This window comes from Corvus hawaiiensis, chromosome 18 (assembly GCF_020740725.1).
Source record: "Corvus hawaiiensis isolate bCorHaw1 chromosome 18, bCorHaw1.pri.cur, whole genome shotgun sequence".
NCBI classification, from domain to species: Eukaryota; Metazoa; Chordata; class Aves; order Passeriformes; family Corvidae; genus Corvus; species Corvus hawaiiensis.
The window spans coordinates 9,906,199-9,925,541 of NC_063230.1; the positions used below are offsets into that span (position 1 = coordinate 9,906,199).

Consider the following 19,343-nt stretch of genomic DNA (forward strand, 5'->3'; position numbering starts at 1 on the left):
ACCATTTCAACCTTGTTAAGCACAGGAGACAAATGCTCAAGAACATGGTCTTTACACTGTTTTGCTTCCCCTTTTTCAACTTAACAGTTATATCCTGGCATGCTTTGTCCTGACTTACTACGAGCACTGGGGCCCAAGACAAGCTGTTAATATTTGAGATCTCTTCCACTAAAAGCACAGAACTAGTTCTTGTTTGGCATCTAGAAGCCTAATACCATTCTGAATTCCAAGAAGCACTAGTATTTTCTACTAGAATCATGTCCACTAAGTGCTACCAAGGCAGACTGAGGGGGGTTTTTAAATAAATGCACTACCGTGAACTTCCCCAGATTAAAGTGTGAGAATCTAAACTCTGAACTGTGGATCTGTAATCTGAGCTCTTCCTGTAGATGAGAGATGCCAAGTTAAACTAAAGCCAGGCAAAGCTGGGGCAGCAGGGGAAGGGTAGCAGAGGGCAGCAGCTTTCATCATTGCAGCATGTTTCCTGCAGGCTACTGCTTTCCAGTTGCTCAGTCTCCTGGAGTCCTACTTGGCTCAGACACAGGGATCCAGACGCTGTGGTTCACATAAATGATCCATGACAGAAGCCATACATCTGCTCTAGCTAACTGATACAAGACACAGGGCCTGGAATAACTAAAAGTCCAGTTCCAAGCCCATACCAAAATAAATTCTGTACCTCACCACAGGGTTGGCCCCATAACTGGGATACTCCTCCAGTCCTTATGACCTCCCAGCCACACCCCCCTCACAACTGCCAGCCAGGAGAACCTTACACAATCTTACATGGGCTGGCTTTCACACCGTTCCTTTCCTCTGCACTGAAGCACCATTGCCCAAGGGACAATATAAGTAAGTCAATGTTTGGCCCTGCCTAGAAAAGACTGGTTTGTTTTTGGTTTTTTTTAATACAAATTGGAAGTGCTATTTTTCTGTCCTAAAAGCAAAGGCAATACTGGTCTACCACGCCAACCTTTTTTCCTTCAGCTGTTTCAAAAACTCTTGAACAGAAGATGGTAAACAGAAAAGCAAAGTGTTATACTCCAACAAAATTATTAAAATCTGAATTTGTTTTAAAACTCTCAAGTTTTTTTACAATTTAATAATACCTAGCTTACTTAGTTCTGAATAATTTTATTCTGAAGTAAAATGAAAGATCTGAAAGCACAAACTACAGCAGCACTTCTTGGTACCCCTACTGCTTTGCCAGAGGCCTTTGGGTTGTGACAGAATTAAAACAACTCTTCCTTTCTGGCAGCTTCAGGTTTATTCTACCCAGCTGTTGCCTTCCCTTGTCCTGCTGAATACTGTGAAGGAAAAAAGGGACATGCCTTTGAGATGACATAGTTAAATTCAATCTCCTTAAGCCGGAAGAGTACTTTACTGTCCAGCTGAAGGACTGGACATAGGCTCCCAAGGTTTTTTCACTCTTACCAGGAATGAAACAGCCATCTAAAAAATATTTTAGAAAATTTATTGAAAACTGACATACAAAGGGTGATTTGGTCCCAAGAGAAGACAGACCAGAATTGCATCTTCTGTATTTCAAAATAAGGTTTCTCCTAATACTGCATCGCATCTGCCATCCCGTTTGTGAACAGCATTAATAAAAGTCTTTTAATGAAGACAACAACAAATGAAACTCACAAATACAGAAGTCTGTAAATGCCCACAGCTTGATCTCTCATCCAATCACCCTCTGCAAGTGATTGCTGTAGTGAGGACCGTGCTCAGTGCTCCTGACAGTTGGTTCCCACTCTAGCCCACTCTTCCATCAGTTTAATCAACCCCACTGTCTCCTTTCACAAGGGCAGAAATGCGTTGTGAAAAAATGAAAGCAAATGTTTTCTGTCAAAGCAAAATTCTTAAGACAATTTTTCTCCATCTCATGGTCTTTGTCAATAGTGCACCACTATATTCTTGTTTTAGATAGCAGGTAACAGGTCAGTGATGCCCTATCGACACTGAATTAAGAGGAAGGACAACCTTTGGTACAAACCTAGCAGGAAAAAACGTGTGCTTAAAAGCCATCTACAACAATTTCTTATTCTGCAAATCTGATATGCAATCTGGTGGTTTTAAGAGGAAAACAACTGCATCATTTGATGTATTTAGGCCTCCTACAATTTTTTACATCTTCTGTTGCAATTTTAGTGTCACTGAGATGGTGTCATCACATTTTTGAAATTTTCCTTCTTTCTTTTCAGTTTACTTAGGATTCAGAGCTTTCACCTAAAATACTTCCAACCTTGAACTTTTACTATAATCCAGCAAGCTGAAAACCAGTTACTTACTTGGAGGCACCACGTTTTCTACCTGCAGTGACTACAGCCTTCTCCAAACTGTGTTGCTTTACACTCTACTCAGACACTGGAGTGAGTCAAAGGCTGTAGGTTTTAAGCACATTCAGCAGCTTAATAATACATAAGAAATTCTGCACAGTTCATGCAAGAGATTTATAGCAGACCCTGAAATGAAATTAGACATTATAACAAGATACACTGCACATGTTCTTCAACTTAATAAACCTTCTAGAATAAGTACAGGTGCATACTGGTTTCCAGAGTAATACCTAATGAAATGTTGGAGTGTTTTTAGTGAAGCTCTGAAATGTTTTATCAAGAGACAGGAAATTTCAGACAACCTTCAACAAAAGCAGCAAGATAAACAGGGTTTAACAAACAGGGATATCTTCTGAACAACCAAAAGGAAATAAAGGATGACTGCAAAAAGAGAAGCTTGATTTTAAACTTTCAGCTATGGGTTATTCAACAGTAAGGAGTATCATCACAAAGATTATCTCAGCTGTGCAAAGGAAGAGTAGATTTTCTTATGTGAGCAGCTGCATTACTGTGTACTTGCTCCTTCATGTTAGCAAGATGTCAAAACCAGATTGGGATGTAGGACTCTGAACAGAACCTATTACTTGGAAAGGAATTTCTTAGGAAAAGCCTCAATTCAGGTACCTCTGAGAAAGCTCAAGGACTTATGAACAAAAGATAAAATGCTTCAACAAGTCAAAGAACCTCAAGCATAAGGAACTGCTGTGCATTGAGAAAAGGTACAAGCAATTGTGGATTCCTTTTCTTGGCACCCTGCTCAGGGTAGAAAACTCTTTTGGCATACATCTGTATAAAAAAATGTGACACTACATTATTGGCACATACTGTGGCTTAAATTTTAAGTCTAGATTCTCTCAGAAAGAAGACAGGCATCTCCTTTACTTCACCACCAATGCCAGCAGTCTCAAAGGCTGGGACTCGGTTACAGACAATAATCAAGCATTTGACCCTCTTTATGGCAGCAAGCAGCTCCCTGGTATCTGATTTATTTACCATGTTTATCCAAATTAAAGGATGCCATTCATTTCATCAAAAGCTACACTGTCTTCAACTGACTTTCCGACTCAGTGCATCAAAAGAATCTCAGCACAATGTAAAATGTGAATCTCTTTGCTGAGAACCACTTTTCTCCAGACTTTGCATTGTTTGGGGAGGACATTAAAAACCCACAAATAAAATTTAGAAGCCAATGAACCAAAGATGACTGAAGTGAGCAGGTATCCTGCAAGTTATAAGCACCGGCTTTACTTTCTAAAAAGCAAAGACTAATGCTCAGCTGTAACATTCCTTCCCTACCACCCCACAGATTGTACAATTTCTACATTTGAGTTTACGTCAAGTCCAAACATAAGATGGTGTGAAAAGCTGTACTACCAGAGGAATTGCTCTTCTATCCAATACTAGATTACTAGGTATTTCTTCCTTTACATACCCTTTTGTAATTCAAATTAAACCAAATGGCCAAGCATAGTATGTGCACCGGTCTTAATGGCTCAGTAAGAGAAAGGTGTGGCTTAAGCCACAGTTACATTCAGTATTTGGATTTTATACTTTACCAAGGGCAATTAAGAGGGTATTTCACCATTAAGCAAGATGGAAAGCTACTTCCCTGTTCCAAAGGCCTCTAAATTACCTTTTCAGTAAAAGTAAGAATATTTAACAGATTGGAACACAGAAATCTTAAGAGTGTTTCCTGGCCAAACCATGTCCTTATGATGGTTAGTAAGAAAACAAAAACCAAATAATATAACTTCAGATTCACACATCAAACCAGAAAAAAAAAATAAAAAACCACCAACAATAAGCATCAGAAGCTCACCACTTCCAGTCTAAAATCTGGCATCTACAACTCCATTTCTTCTTCTGCACACCCAGATATTCCCAAACTAGCATATGGATCTGGAGACATGGCAGTCTGTTGCGATCCAGGGAACGTTTCAGTCTGTGGGTCAAAAGGAGCTCTTGGGGATGGCTGCTTAGCTTGACACCCTTCTGTACTTTGCTGCTTGAAGTTTTTAACAGAAACAGACTTCAGTTTATCTGTCATAAATTCAGGAAGAGGTTTCCAAAGCACCAGCTCCATAGAAGGACGGCTCCTAGAAAGGATGGAGGTTCAGTAAAATTTAAGTTCTCAAAGCACATCTATTAAATGCAGAAGACTTGTATCGTCATCTTTTGAGCTAGCTTGGAACTGCATTCCAGAAAATATAAGCCTTTTTTTCCCCCCTATTAAATTTCCTCTTCCCTAACCAGTTCCATTATTTCTAGTTCTAACCCTGTATTTTCTCTCTTTTTTGCACCAAACTTGACCACTGTTGGTCACACTTCAGGACCTTCTCATTTTGAAAATTCATATACATAAAAACAAAACTTATAATGGTTCACTCAACAAATTTCAATCTGTAGAAATGAGGAGTACAAAACAGACACTTGATGACCACTACAGTTACACTTGTTTCTTTTGTTACATTAGGACAGTTTTTCCCATTTTTAACCAGGTGAATGGTCTGTTATACAGTGCTGGCTGCATCATGCAGTAATTAAGGACATCTCCATAAACATGAAACGAGGTCTCTCTTTTCATTTGCACATGTTAGCTACATAGCACCATGATTTCCTCCAAAACTTACATAGATTCTATTATTTTCTTTGTCAGGACTTCACCAAAATCCCTCTTCATCCCTTTTTTAAGGGTATCTGACAGGATAAGAGTGGGCAGATTGCTAACATTTCCATCAGCATGAACTTCCTCATCTTCATCAATTATCCTAGGAATGGAGGGGGAAGAGGGAGATAAACACTATTGAGCATACTGTTATCAGGCACATCCACTGCAGACTATAGTCACATCTACGTGCTCTGCTCTGTGCAGATCTCTGACCTAGGCTGGGTACCAGAAGCAGCAGGGCCATGTTAACACGAGCCTCTCTTGGGCCAAAATACCCTGAGAAGGACTCTTACCACAGAAGCCACTGGAGCAGCAATGCCACTTCTGGTACCTGAGCTAGCTTGGTTATCTCTGTGTTATCCCAGCCCTGTCAGTGCAGACATACACTGAGAGAAAATAAACAAATTCCCTCCAGGGCAAACTGTACCATTCAGTCACATTACACAGGTGAGTCTCAGCTATGCAGTAGCTTTACCTTCTCAATTCCCCATAACTGGGCTTTGAGAATGATTGCCAAGGTACTGAAAACAGTGCTTCACTTTTCACAACATTGCACCAGTTTCTGAGATTAAATTGGCACAAGTTGTTGAAGCGTTTAGAACAAATGGAAGCATCTCCTTTGGTTTTGGTAAACCTTTTATAGAAAATTTAGCAGAGTAGCTGGGAACAGGGAACAATCCTCCAAGGGGCCCAAGGCAGACATAAACAGATAATAGAGACACACTTCACTACTCTGATTTATCCATGAAAAAAATAACAGTCTAACAGCACCTTGCTTCTCCTCATGCATCATCTATGGAATAATCTACAAAACAATCTTGTTTTTCAATTCCTGTAACTTTTGGCTTTTCTTATCATCTGCAGTGGTCATTTTAGATATTTTGGAATACCAGCTCAACTGCAATCAACTGATACATACACATGCCATTCCCAGAAATCTTTCAAGGGCCAGAATGCATAGGAAATTTATTAAATGACTACAGTAGACTGTCTATAGCCACCCCATTACCCCACATCACACCACCAGCAAGAAGAATCTCAGCCTTACTGCATATGTGCAGAGAGACCTCTCTGGTTCATGCTACTCTCTACACTGACAAATTCACATCTATTTTAAGTATTAATCACAGAACAAGCTGCGGTTGATTGAAAAAAAATGAGCTCAAGTCTGAGCAGGTAACTGTTGGAATTTGAGCTCTGGATGCTCACAGAAGAGCACTAAACCCCATTATGGTGTATTAAAGCTGCACAATGATTGTGAGCAGGGTGCTATTTACTCAGCATCTCCTGCTCTAGCACCCTCAATTTCATTTCACATTATCAGCCTAAAGACTCACAGGACCATAGGCAGCCTAAAACGAAATCATTTGAACAGCAGGTTCACCTGAGATTTACAGCAGTGTTATCACACTGCTAAGGGCTAGATTTACCCCTAAATGCCCACCAAAAAAGGGAAAGCTCAGCAAAGCCAGGCTACTCAATCCCTGCATTTACCTGTCCTCAATTTCCTGAAGTTTCCTGCGAGCAACCTCGCATTGCTGTTCCCCCATTGTCTGATCCATTTCTTCACAGGGAATTTCTAACATGGCAGTTTCAGGACCGCTGCCACCATACTGACTTGCTACCTCCCCAGCTGCCTGCTGACCTGCACAAAGAATCCATTCTTCAGTGTTGGGATTCAAAGGGCAATTTTTGGCTCCTGTCAGTCTCTTCTTCCGCACAGGACAGCTAGGAAACAAAGTAAGTTTACAATTGTCAAAAAAGAAATGTGGCATTCTACAGGAACAAATGTTATACAAAACGTGTTTCAGCAGCTTTGACACACTATGGCAATGCAACCTCAACAAAGAAAATAAATGTACATTGCTCTTAGTAAAATGTGAGTACCTACTCAGGAGAATCAGTGCCACACAATTAATTAGGTAACAGAAATGCATTCGGGCTCGTGTGCAATTCAAGGGAAGAGTTCCAAATGGAAACAATGATAGATTTCCTTCCTGTTTGTACTGTAGGTGAGATGTGCTCAAATCTTTTACAAAACAAAAAGCAAATCAGGATTTTTCAGGCTATAAAAGACAAATTAATTTACCCTTCTGCCTCTTCTTCTAGCTTATGCTTCTTTCCACATCGCACAGAGACACTACAAAAGAAAAACAGTTACTTAGCTTCAAATTGTATCTTCTGATTACACTGATATTTTCAAATATTTTCCTCCCTTTAAAAATTTCAGCTAAGATCAACAGTCACAGTATGTCACCAGCTCTGAAGGGAGTAAAAGTTTGGAACAATAAATGACCACTTTGTTCCAAAGGAAGTCAAAGGCGGCTGTAATTGCTCAGTTCTCTGAACTTCTTCCATGCTAATTTCTTCTCCTTTATGTTATTTATTTTTCCACAAGGGGCAAGACCAATTGTTGCTAAAATTCAAATGCTTCAAGAAACAACACATGATCCAGCTCGAGTCTCGTAATACACTGCATCACAGGGACATACTCAAATGTGATCAAAACTCAACGTCTTATAGAATAATTTAAGATTTTTGTGCTCACATATAAGAAAGATTAAAATTTACAAAAAAAAACAAAAAGAAAAAAAATACATGAGTTTGAAAGTGTGCGAAGATGCTAGTACACTCGATCACCGTTCTTGCCTTTTAAAAGGCTCCTTTATCCCCCACCAGCCAGCTTCAAGGTCCTAAGACGAGCACAATTCTAACCTCCCACCAGTGCAACACTGCTACAAGGAAACAAATTCCAGCCGCCTCGCAAAGCGCCCGCCGCGGTTTCCCGCTGCCGGTGCTCCGGCCGCGGCCCTGCGGGAACGGCTCCGGCACTTACTGGCTGCGGCTCCTGCTGAAGGAGCTCACCGGGGCCACCGTAAGCCCCTCGCTGTGGCTCCCGAGCGCGGCCAGGGAGGCCAGGTCGAAGCTGCTCTGCAGACAGAGACCGGAGGATCCATCGGCGCCGTCGTTTCCGATCCCTGCCATGACCATCCCGGGCGGCTGCAGACGGCCGTGGCTGCCGACTAAGGGCTGCGGGCCGTGGCGGTCCGGGGCAGCGGCCGGAGCCGCGGGGAGCTCCACGGCCGAGCCCGCCGGGATACCGTGGCAGGATCTGCCTAGCGCTGCCATTTCCTGCCGCGGGGCAGAAAGCGCACATCAACGCCGTAATCCGCGCTGCGCCACGCGCCGGCCCTGCCCGAGAGCTCCCGCAGGAGCCACGCACGAAAGCCGGGCCGAGCCGGGCCCGCGGCTGCAGCCGCCGCTACAGCCCAGCTCCTTCCAGGCCTTTCGCCGCGATCGGATAAGGACCCGCGAGCACTGTGGGAGCTGTAGTCCCGGGCACCCCGGGACCTCTGGGAGTTGTAGTCCCGGGTGCTGTGGGAGGTGCAGTCGGAGCGGGATCCCCGCCATGGCCGTGAGGGGGCCGGGACAGCCCCGCTCTTCTCCGTGGTCCGGCCTAATCCCCGCAGCGGGGCGGGCCCGGCCCGGCAGGCAAATCCCGGTCAGCTGAGGAGCTCAGGCGGCCTCGGGGAGGTGGCGAGCGGAGCTGAGCTCCGGTCGGCAGGAGGGAGGGATGGCACCCAGGCACACGGTAACCGCCCGTCCTTGTGTTTAGTTGCGGGAGGCTGCGGATGCGGGTTCTGCGCGAAGTTAGAGAAGGACAATGCATGTACACAGTGTTAAGAGGTGGGAAAGCTCCCTGTGGCTGCTGTGAGGCTTTACCGAAGTTGGACATCCGTGTCACAAAAAAGTTCTGAACTGTTGAGGAGAGTCTCAATGGGCGGGGGAAAAAAAAACAACCACCCAGAAACCAACATAGAAGTAAAGCTGTGTCCTAATACATTAGTAACTTAAGTTCTTTGGCACCTTTTTTTTTCTGTAACGTAGTTTACTAAATTTTGCAAAGGAAATCTAAATCAACCCATGCTCAGAATGGAGCACCAGCCCCTGCTCAGAGGGTCTAGCTCACCCTGCAAGGTAAGCAGAACCATCCTGGCCTCTGAAGGTGGATCCTGCAGGGAGTTTGTCGTTTTAGCAATGATGTACAAATGTGAAATGTGCGGGTATTTCGTGTTAGCTTTCGAATAGAAATATATTACATAATTAGATTCATGAAGTTTTGTGCTTTCCTTAGACACCTAGCTGTGTTAGAAATTGGAAGCTATAAAAGCAGTTTCTTGATTCTCATGTTTTACATTGAATACAAATTGAATTTTGTGTCGTGTTTCTGAGGAGAACACACTTCTAAACTGTCAGGAGTTCAATAGCTGACAGAACATGTGAGGCTGTTATCTGTGCTCTCTCCAAGCTCCAGTGTGAGACAGCATGCCAGTGTCACGAGCCCAGCTGATTTGAGCAGGAAGAACAAAAGATCTGTCATAACAAAACCTAAGTTATGTGATAGATGTTAATGATTTTGGGTTGTTTGTTTGTTTATTTTCTGTCTCTTCTAGATTCCAGGCTAGAGCCATAAGACACACAAAATAGGTTTACAGTACTTGGTTAATAAAGGGTCTGACTGTGCAGTATTTTATCACATCAAGTTTTATTTTTTTCTACCATACTCACTGCAGCCCTTACTTACTACTCTCAATTCATTGCTTTGGTTGACATTCAGAGAACAACTTTTTATACTTGGAAACCGGAAGGAAATGTCACTTGGATTTTACTTTAATAAAGATCCATTTCAACTTGCAAATTTCAGTCATGAAGGAAGGAAGTAAGTTTTGATGAATTATCTTTAGGAAGGAGACAGCTCTGTCAGAATACAGTACCGTATCTGGAATAACTCAGCATTTCTGGGAACTGGACCAAGAATGAGAATGATGAAGAATTAGCCTACATACCTTACAATGAGAAATTCAGGGAGTACAGGTTTATCGAAAGAAATATGTGCAGTCTTTATATATGAAGGAAGGGGAAATTTGATCACTGTGAAGTGCCTTTAATATAGGAGACATTGTGAATCTGTGAATCTATGAATTTTAGTTTGTAAATACTGATTTGAGAATGTAACTAGGTCATAGATATTGAAAAATTTAAAAAATATATGCCAATGTGTCAATAAACTTTAAATTGAATATTATTGTCAGTGAACAAATTATTGTGATTGAGGTACTGAGGCTTTGCACCTGCCAACTTGCAGACATTGAGTGATCATTTTAGGGACTTAAAATATTGTTTCAAGGGAAATAAAATATTGTTACTTCTCACATCCTGGTTAAAATGAGACTCACAAAAATTGGGATTTGGTTAATTCTTATACTGAGTCGTTATGTCTCTAACACCAAACATAAACAGTCGTAGCATTCTTTCATTAAAAACAGACACTGTGAGCAGTGTGGTTTATGTAAAAAGCATTTACTCAGTTTCCAATAAAAGTTGTAATGGTTTTGTTGCATACACTTAATCTGGAGACTTGTAATTGTGGTATTTCTAAAGGCTGTTAATGATCATGGCCAAAGCCAGCCTGAAATGCTTCTCCTGCTGCAGGTGCTTGGGAATTCATGCAGTTTTTTAAACAAATACTTTCACTGCTCAAAACTAAATACATGATGTATTTCACCATAATTTTCTTTTAGATATTACACCTTTGTGGGCTCAAGGTCCTATCTCTTTTCATGCCCATGACTTTCTTTTGTTCCCTAGCTCCCCAGCTGGACCTTGTTCCTGGCTGTTTGTGCTGTTGGAATTGGAGGGACCTTTCAGTATGGGTACAATGTCTCTATTATCAATGCACCCACGCAGGTAAAAGCTTATCTTTTCTTCACGGGCCTGTTTCCTCTCTGAACTCGGCCAAGAGGCCAAATGTGCTTTTGTTGTGATCGCAGTGGGAACTAAAGCAGTCTTCCTCTCATATGAAGGAATCTTGTTAATTTCCCACGTGGTTTCATGTGAATTTGTTTGTGAGTACCTCCCATCAGAGGTATTCTGTGTCAGACAAAAGTGCCAAATAGGCCACGTAAATACCTTTATTATTAGAAGGACTAACTGAATAAGTATTACGTTTTTCAGTTATTAAAATAGCCCAGAACATTATGGGTAGAACAGAACATTTTCAGCTGGAAGAGACCTACAATGACCATCTAGTTCAGCTGCCCGCTTCAGGGCTGACCAAAAGTTAAAGCATGTTACGAATGGCATTGTCCAAATGCCCTTGGAGCATTGACCACTTGTCTAGGAAGCCTGTTCCTCTCTTTGACCACCCTTTCTGTAGGGTATCCCCACTGTTTCTCCAAATGTCAAGTTTAAACCTCCCTGACACAGCTTTGAGCCATTCCCATTCTTTCTATCACTGGGTAACAGGGAGAAAGGACAGTTAACAGTTGTCCATCACAAGACAGGTTACTGAAAACGATCTTAGAGAGATAAACAGTTGCATCTGTAGTGGCTGAGTAACTCGTAGGTATTTTCGCTTCTTACTTGTGCATTCTTTGCTATGGCCTCCAGGATTCTGCATATTTTGCAGATGACTCAAGGATATGAGCAAATGATCTTGTGAAAGTAATGGGTGTAATTTTTTGCCACCAGCTGATTTATTTGCTTGGGAAACTGTGAACACGAAATTTGCTACAATACTGTATGCTTTTTACAAAGCTTAAAAGAAGCTGTTTGTGAAAGAACATGTCATATGCTGGGAACAGAGGGAGAGTCCAAGGAGTTTGTTCTTCTGTAGTCTTCATTTGCAGGTGAAGAACAGGAGCCTCTGATTACAGATACGTCAGTTCAAGAGTTTCTAAAGGCAAATTTTAGAAAACCAAGCATGTGGAATAACAGCTTAAAAGTTCTGGCACCTGAATACTATAAAAAAGGTGGAGTATTATTAGAGTTGAAAAAGGGATTTTACTATGACTTCTTGGATTACACTAAGGCAGGGAGATTTAGATCAAGTGTCAGAATGAGTCCCCTGACGGTAAAATTTATTAGGTTGCAAGGCCTCTGTGCTCTGAGATGTTTCTGAAAACGGTAGGGCCAACCATCCACCCTGTTCCCCTCCTTGTTCAGAAAGACCTCAGCGCTCTCTCGTGGCAGTGCGTGTCAGGGTGGTGTTTTTCTGCTGGTGCAGTACCTGAGGCAGAGCACAAAGCAAAGCTGCTCAGCGGCCTTTGAGGTGTGTGGGGAGTAGGAAACACAAGGTCTTCCTTGTGGTCAAGGAAGATTCTGCCAGTCAGATGATACCTCTTGTTAACTCCCAGAACTGGTTCTCAGGATTGGGATGCAAGTTATTTGTATTGCTGTGCTGTAGGGCTGTATAAAATGCTACACATTCATCACTCTTTTCTACTGCAGCATATACACAAGTTCTTAAATGAGACCTGGAGTAGTCGTTATCACAAGGAACTAAATCCAAATTTGCTGACCTTTCTTTGGTCTGTCATTGCTTCTGTCTTTTCCCTTGGAGGCCTGTGTGGAGCCCTGATTGGAGGCAGCATGGCAATCCGGCTGGGCAGGTCAGTTGCAGCAGCAGGCATATAGAAACATATTTGCTTTTCCTACCTTCCCCCAGAAATGGAAAGTCAATAAATGGAAAAAGAGTGGGAGAAAAGAGTACCTTGGGTGCCCATACATATTTTTTCACTTTAAAACTGAGTTTTCTAGTAGAATTTTACAGTTTATTCCAATGTGACTTTCAAGGATGAGCCCTGAATTATGACCTTTGACTTTAGTCTTTGCATTACATTTACTGCAATCTGAGTAGGAGAATGCACACAGAGTGTGGTGAAAACATGAGATCCCCCCCCCCGCCGACACATTTGCAGCCCTTGTGCCAGTAAGGACATGCTGCTTCATCTGTTGCACTTCGTGTGTTTAAATGAACAGACCCCATTCCTACCTGGTCAGACATTATTCTTATGTTTAAACATTTTAAAAAACATGAGCAGTTGTATCAGATATCTGGGTTTCCAGGAAATAGCATGTTTCTTCAGTATAAAGCCCATTTTTTCCCCACATTATCAGAAAGGAAAACTGTTTAAAAAACCACGTTATTGCAGATTTCCTTAATGTCTGGTTAGAGTGTGCTGTTTTTTGTTTTGGGGGGTTTTTTGTTTTAATAGTTTTTTGTTTATTTGTTCTGTGGTTGTATATTATTATTATTATTATTATTATTATTATTATTATTATTATTATTATTATTTTGTTCCTCCTCCTCTTTAGGAAAGGAGCTCTTTTGATGAATAATGTTATAGCAATACTAGCCTCCATTTTAATGGGGATCAGTTTTCCTACAGGATTGTTTGAGTTACTGATTGCTGGAAGGTTTTTGATTGGCATAAATTCAGGTGAATGACTTCTTATTCCTACTATCAATAAACTATGGTGAATGATAAATTATTGTTACTTCTGATCCTTTAGGTTTTATGACACGTGTTAATGATGAAAATGTTCTGTAGTTTAGCTTGGAATCTGAAGACAGCTCAATTAATAGGAAATTAATTAAGTCCCATTTCCTATGTGTTTTGGTTTAGCAACTCTTTGCAAAGCAATTTTGATTGATAGGAAAATGTTTTTCCATTTACTTGCAGGTATTGGGTTCTGTGTGCAGCCTCTTTATATTGGGGAGTTTGCCCCAAAACATCTAAGAGGTGGCTTGGCCATGGGGACTTCCATCTTTCTGACTGGGGGAATTCTGACAGGACAAATAATTGGTTTGAGGCAAGAAATGCTTTTTTTTTATTTCCTGTTTTGTGTTACTCCCATGTAAAGAACTCCAATTTCCTACCACTCATTGCAGAACATTCCTTGTGCCATTGTAGCATTAGAATTCACACAAGGTTCCCCTGGAAGAAGAAAATCCTGCTTGGGTCACCTCATTCCTACAACTGCCAGCCATCAGTGCTGTCTCCTCAGGGAAGTAGTCTCAGTTTAGATGGGTCACCAGAAGAGCATCAGTAAAGCATGTACATTTGTGCTGAGTTCATGTTTTCTGCCAATTTCTTGCTGGAGACAGTGGATGTTGGCAAGACAGGACTTGAGAGCAAAGGATTCGTGTTTCAGTATCATAGCACCGCCACTGTTTTTGTTCCCTGTGTGATCACAGGGAGTTGCTAGGGCCTTCATCCAGCTGGAACTTAGAAGTTCCAAGAACAGAGACTGCAGTACATAGTAACCAATAGCTAATTATTACTTTTCTTTGCCTTCTTTTTCCACATTTCTCACAGAGAATTATTAGGTGGAGAAAAGCATTTGCCTCTGTTGCTATCCAGCAGCTGTGTTCCAGCATTTGCCCAGCTTTTATTCCTTCCATGGTTTCCTGAAAGTCCCAGATACCTTCTTATTGACAGAGGTGATGAGCTGAGCTGTGCCAAAGGTAATATCCAGCATCTATACTTTCTGTTCTTCAGAAGGGTACAGTGGGTATACTGGGTTCCAGATTCTCCTTTTATCTTTATCCACACAGCAGTTATATCATCTTTTTGGCTCATGTTTTTCCTCCAATGAGCTTATATGGAAAAAGGGATTGTGGAACTCAGGAGCCTATAATGGGTTATGAACAAAACTTTATTATTCTGTTTTGAATATAAGTTCATTGACTGGAGCTTCAAGCTGGTTACTCTTAGTGGAAACTTAGCTATCAGGATCATCAAAAGTCCTACTGTTGGCCTTAGGAAGACAAATTGTCACTTGAAATATATTTAATCATGAAGATTTTAAAGGAACTGATGCTGTATACTCTCTTAAGTTTTAGGACCATTTGTAAAGATTGTAGTTTGGGATCCAAATGACTTCTATTTGCCTTAGGAGAAGGATTTATTGTCTTTGCTCACTAGCTGCATCCCACTGGCAACATTAAAGTCAGGGCCATAACAAAGGACTCAGTATCTACCTAGAATTTAAGCAAAACATTTCAAACTGGTAAGAGTGTCCTTTAAGGAGAAGACTATTTGAAAGTCTGAGGTTCAGATACAAAATATTTTGCTTGGTGAATATTTCAAGGTCAGATATTCCTCTAAAAAGAAGCAAAGAAATGCCACAGAATTCTCCAAATCCACCACAGCAAAAAATGTTGAAAAATCAGCAAGGAGCAAACAAGTCACAAAGCAAAGTTTTCATATCCTAGCAAAAGCCAGGTTATTATGGAAGGATGATTTCCCAGGAGTTGTGGTTAATAGGTAAACATAAATTTTTTTTTTTCTGGTTTTAGCTTTGAAGCGATTTCATGGTTCTTCAGAGTATCGAAGGGAGATGGAAGACATCCAGCAAGAATGTTTTGCCTTAGATGGGGAGAAACCCAAGAAACCCTGGCAATTATTCACTGACCGTGGTGTGAGATGGCAGCTCATCACTGTCATTGTGATGACAATGGGCCAGCAGCTCAGTGGCATTAATGCTGTAAGATTTCATATGAACAAAGAGCTTAAATAATTATTTAAGTTCCACCTGTTTTTCAACCATTTATTAACACAAAGGATCCACATAGAGAAGCTCAGAGAAATGGGATAGGTGGGAAAGAATATCCTTGCATTATTTTTTTTTTTTTCATTTTTTCTCATTTCTGTGTTTCTAGTATGCAAACTTTTTAAAAAAATGACTTGATAATTGTCTTTACATTCTTCTGAAAAAGTAATTAAAGGTGGATCAGCTTATCCCAGTGTGTCTGGTTTAAGAATATAAAGCATGTTCAGGAAGTTGAATAATCCTATTTGCTTTTATGATATCAATATGTTTACTTAGACATGAATTTAACAGATTGTTATTGCTGCTTATGTTGAATTAGTAACTCACAATATAAAATATATTGATCTGTATGTTTAGTATGAACATGACTTTGTTTCCAGACAATGTTTTAAATACCAGAAAAACCTCATTGTTTGGTTGTTTTGGTTTTTTTTCTGTTGTAGATTTATTTCTATGCAACTTACGTTTTTGAACAAGCTGGGATCTTGGCAGAAAAAATCCCATATGTAACACTCGGCACTGGAATTTGTGAATGTCTCACAGCCCTCTCTTGTGTAAGGAGCAATTTGTTCTACCTCCCAGTATAAAGAGTAATGATTCTTCTTGAAGGATATTGGTAAAAATTAGATCAGTATATTAACAGAAGATTGTATCTTGTCCACAGGGTTTACTGATAGACCATGTGGGAAGAAGATGCCTTATCATTGGGGGTTATGTCCTCATGACGCTCTGGTGCACTGTTCTGACCTTCTCTCTGACTTACCAGGTTAAAGGACTCGTTCCTATTACATGATATGACTAAGGAGTGAAAAGGGCACGTAGTGACACGATATGGGGGAATGGGTTTAAACTGAAAGAGAGTAGGGTTAGATTAGGTATCAGGAAGAAATTCTTCTCTGTGAGGGTGTGGAGGCCCTCGCACAGGGTGCCCAGAGAAGCTGTGGCTGCCCCATCCTTGAAGTGTCCAAGGCCAGGCTGGACAGGGCTTGGAGCAACCTGGGGTAGTTGAAGATGTCCCTGCCCTTGGCAGGGGGTGGAATGGGATGAGCTTTAAAGTCCCCTCCAACCCAGACCACACTACAATTACATAACTCTATGATACAATTTAGTAAAAATTATTGAATGAACACTATTTAATTTCTCTGAAGCAGTACTGTTACATAAATTAGTTGTAAAAGAGTAATGAAAGACTGCTGGTCTTAGTTGCAATAAAATACAAAAGGAAATACAACTGTTAAGCCAGACTTTAAAACCGGATTATCAAAATCTGAACTAAACCTTCTCATTGTCTTCTGTTTCAGGAGCTGTACTCCTGGGTGCCTTACATGAGCATGACGTGTGTGTTTGCCTTCATCTTGAGCTTTGGGTTGGGACCAGGTATTGCACAGGAACGCGCGTGCGAGTGCTGGAAGGTCTGGGAGGGGTGGGGGTGTCACACAGGCAGGAAGCCTTTGCAGCACAGCTGCTGCTGCTCTGGATGAGGAACCCAGGTGAGGCCATGCTGTAGCCTGCAGCTGAGGCTTACCATGCACACTTCTGGGGCAGCTACATGAGAAGGAGGGCTTAGTTCTGCCCTTCAGAGCAGAGGGGGTGTACACTTATCAGAAGGGGCCTGCTGCCTGATCAGTGCTGCTGAAATGGGGCTGTGTTTTAGTGGGACACTTCCTGCAAGGGTAGTAGTCTAAGAACTGTGCTGTTAGGAATCATAATAGATCAGCTAATGGCATATTCAAAAACAAGTCAATTTTTTCTAGTATTGGAAATACCTCAAATGGACTTTTAGCACAATTCTCTGTTCTGTTTTTGAACCATCCGCAGGTGGCATAACAAACACCCTGACAGCTGAGTTATTTGTACAGTCCTCACGTCCTGCTGCCCAGATGATTGCAGGGACTGTGAGCTGGATTAGTTTCTTCACAATTGGAATGCTCTTTCCCTTCATAGTGGTAAGTATGCACAGCACAATTTCCTAATGGTCTCACCACCCATTTCATCTGCTCCCAGGTTGCCATTGCTTATATTGTATTATATACACTTTATACATTACTGACACCTGACCAGGATGCACATTGCCCCTCAAATGAGTTTAACTACATCCAGTCCCTCTTAAACATATTTTTTACATAGCACAAACCCCAGTATAACATGATAAATGAAAAGTGAAAGGAATGCACTGGGGGGCAATGTTCATGTTCAGATTAAAAAAAGAGAGAAAGTATCAAAACCAGAAAAATTTAATCAGATACCGAGATCTAGATAAAACATTTCTTAATAGTGCCTTCTGCTTTTATAGCAAAGTAAAGTTGAGGTAGTACCTGTGGCCAGTGTGTCACACCTCTGAGAACTGACAGAGTTCTGTAAACAGAAGATTATTAGGAAAGGCAAGATAGGCTTTCATCTCCAGCTTTGTACTTTTAGTTTTAGCACATATTCTTGACAGCAAAACCCACAGGAACAGCATGCATCAGGGTATCTGGATATGCCTGTCCTTTCTTCATGGTTCAGCTCTGCTCTGTCAGTAAGACAATTTTTGAATAACATTAATAAAAACTTAAATTATATAATCTTAAAATATGTGACAGCTAAGTATCAAATGTTGACTTCTCTTTAGATTGTGGATTTTTTAGTGCTTAAATGGTTTATCTTATTTTTAAAATAAAAGTCTACCCAGTAATTGCACAGCACTTGACAGTTTTTTATCTAAAAACCAAAATTTAAAAAAGTTACAGGTAAAGAATAGGTTGAATGACTCTTTTTAAAAAATATCTGAGCAGCAATGTTAAGTGTAAGTGGAAACAAAAAGCTTATTTTCTCAAACCTACTATTACACTTGAAATATGTTGCAATCACATTTATTTTCAGAATGGACTGCAGCAGTATTGTTTTGTGGTGTTCTTACTGGAGTGCTTCTTTGTTGCTGCTTTCATCTTCCTCATAATTCCTGAGACAAAAAACAAATCTTTTCTGGAAATCAAAAAGGAATTTCACAAGCTTAATTTTGGAAGAAATGCCAGAAAAAAGGAAACGGAGCTTCATGAAAGAACACAACTTCAAGATGAATTTTTAAAGATTTCTGCATAATTTCACAAATGTAACAGAACTTCAGTGAGAATTATGAACGTAGTATTCTAAATTAGGAGTGTAATACATGATCAAGTGGCTTATTAAATCCTCCTGTGTATTTAGAGGAAGTGTAACTAAAGGCAAGTTAAATAGGGCAGAAATGCTGTTAAAATGTGTATTGCTGAAATACTATTAACAACATATTATCTTAGCCATAGAAGACTTGATGTTTAGCTGTAACCTGGTGCTAAATGGACGCAGAAATGCCAGGGAGGATGTTCAATGAACCCCTCTGGGAGATTTCTGCAGATAGTTCAGTGACTCTTCTTGCCTTTCAAAGTCCTGCCTTCAGTTTGGGTCATCGGGCACATCCAAATGCTTTGTTGAGTGTAACATTCTGTGTTCTTGTTAAAACCCACACAAGAACTGACCTACTGAGAACTGATATTTGAAATACTCCTGTTTATGTAGAAATAGGGGTATTTAGTTTCTGTTTTTCAGTTATGTAACTTTGAAAGCCTTCAAGATATTCCTCATCCAGTCCTACTACTGTACTGTATGACAACAGTTCAGCACCTCTCTGAACTACTGGTATTTGTAATAAAGGCTTGTATCCTGATAAAAGAGTTCTTGGGGTTTTAATTTGGATTTATTTTTTTTTTCCCTAACCTAGCATCTTAACAGTTTAAAATAAGCAAAAGGGTAAAACTTCTAGTTTTGAAGGTTAGTTCCCATCAGACTGAGATCTGGATACCAAAACGTATGAAGTAGCGGAGAGGACAGAGGGCAGGAATTAAATACTTTTCACCTTTAAAGCATTTTAAAGATGGCCTGAGAAAACACAGACAAGGAGACTACAGAGAGCCTGTAGG

At 40.8% G+C, this 19,343-nt stretch overlaps 2 protein-coding genes across 7 annotated transcripts; one reads left to right on the top strand and one right to left on the bottom strand.

Moving 5' to 3' along the window:
- Nucleotides 1–1,453: 1,453 nt before the first annotated feature.
- Nucleotides 1,454–8,293, bottom strand: CCDC117 (coiled-coil domain containing 117). 2 transcript variants are annotated; one of them, XM_048322955.1, is made up of 5 exons: nt 7,847–8,293; nt 7,100–7,150; nt 6,505–6,738; nt 4,973–5,110; nt 1,454–4,438 (listed from the first exon to the last, which is right to left on the bottom strand). In XM_048322955.1, exons 1-5 carry the CDS (start codon nt 8,137–8,139, stop codon nt 4,186–4,188), a joined length of 969 nt encoding a protein of 322 aa, XP_048178912.1. In that variant the 5' UTR covers nt 8,140–8,293; the 3' UTR covers nt 1,454–4,185. The 2 variants fall into 2 exon arrangements, with proteins under 2 accessions (XP_048178912.1, XP_048178913.1); XM_048322956.1 differs by lacking the exon at nt 4,973–5,110.
- A 110-nt stretch (nt 8,294–8,403) lies between these two features.
- LOC125335378 (solute carrier family 2, facilitated glucose transporter member 11-like) lies at nt 8,404–19,097 on the top strand. Of its 5 annotated transcripts, none has more exons than XM_048322944.1 (13): nt 8,404–8,602; nt 8,899–8,988; nt 10,660–10,758; nt 12,301–12,461; nt 13,168–13,292; nt 13,536–13,665; nt 14,172–14,320; nt 15,155–15,342; nt 15,852–15,962; nt 16,073–16,174; nt 16,710–16,785; nt 17,227–17,354; nt 18,271–19,097. In XM_048322944.1, exons 1-13 carry the CDS (start codon nt 8,585–8,587, stop codon nt 18,487–18,489), a joined length of 1,596 nt encoding a protein of 531 aa, XP_048178901.1. In that variant the 5' UTR covers nt 8,404–8,584; the 3' UTR covers nt 18,490–19,097. The 5 variants fall into 5 exon arrangements, with proteins under 5 accessions (XP_048178901.1, XP_048178902.1, XP_048178904.1 ...); XM_048322945.1 differs by having other exon boundaries at nt 8,918–8,988; XM_048322947.1 differs by lacking the exon at nt 8,899–8,988.
- The last annotated feature ends 246 nt before the right edge of the window (nt 19,098–19,343 follow it).

Excerpts from the sequence above, each read along its gene's own strand:
- LOC125335378 (XM_048322944.1), top strand. Across the intron at positions 15,343-15,851 it reads AGCTCAGTGGCATTAATGCT|ATTTATTTCTATGCAACTTA; the intron begins GTAAGATTTCAT and ends TTTCTGTTGTAG. Across the intron at positions 16,786-17,226 it reads GAGCTTTGGGTTGGGACCAG|GTGGCATAACAAACACCCTG; the intron begins GTATTGCACAGG and ends AACCATCCGCAG.
- CCDC117 (XM_048322955.1), bottom strand. The coding sequence starts at position 8,139 with ATGGCAGCGCTAGGCAGATCCTGCCACGGTATCCCGGCGGGCTCGGCC. Across the intron at positions 7,151-7,846 it reads TTCAGCAGGAGCCGCAGCCA|TGTCTCTGTGCGATGTGGAA; the intron begins GTAAGTGCCGGA and ends TTTCTTTTGTAG. Across the intron at positions 4,439-4,972 it reads AAGAAAATAATAGAATCTAT|GAGCCGTCCTTCTATGGAGC; the intron begins GTAAGTTTTGGA and ends CATCCTTTCTAG.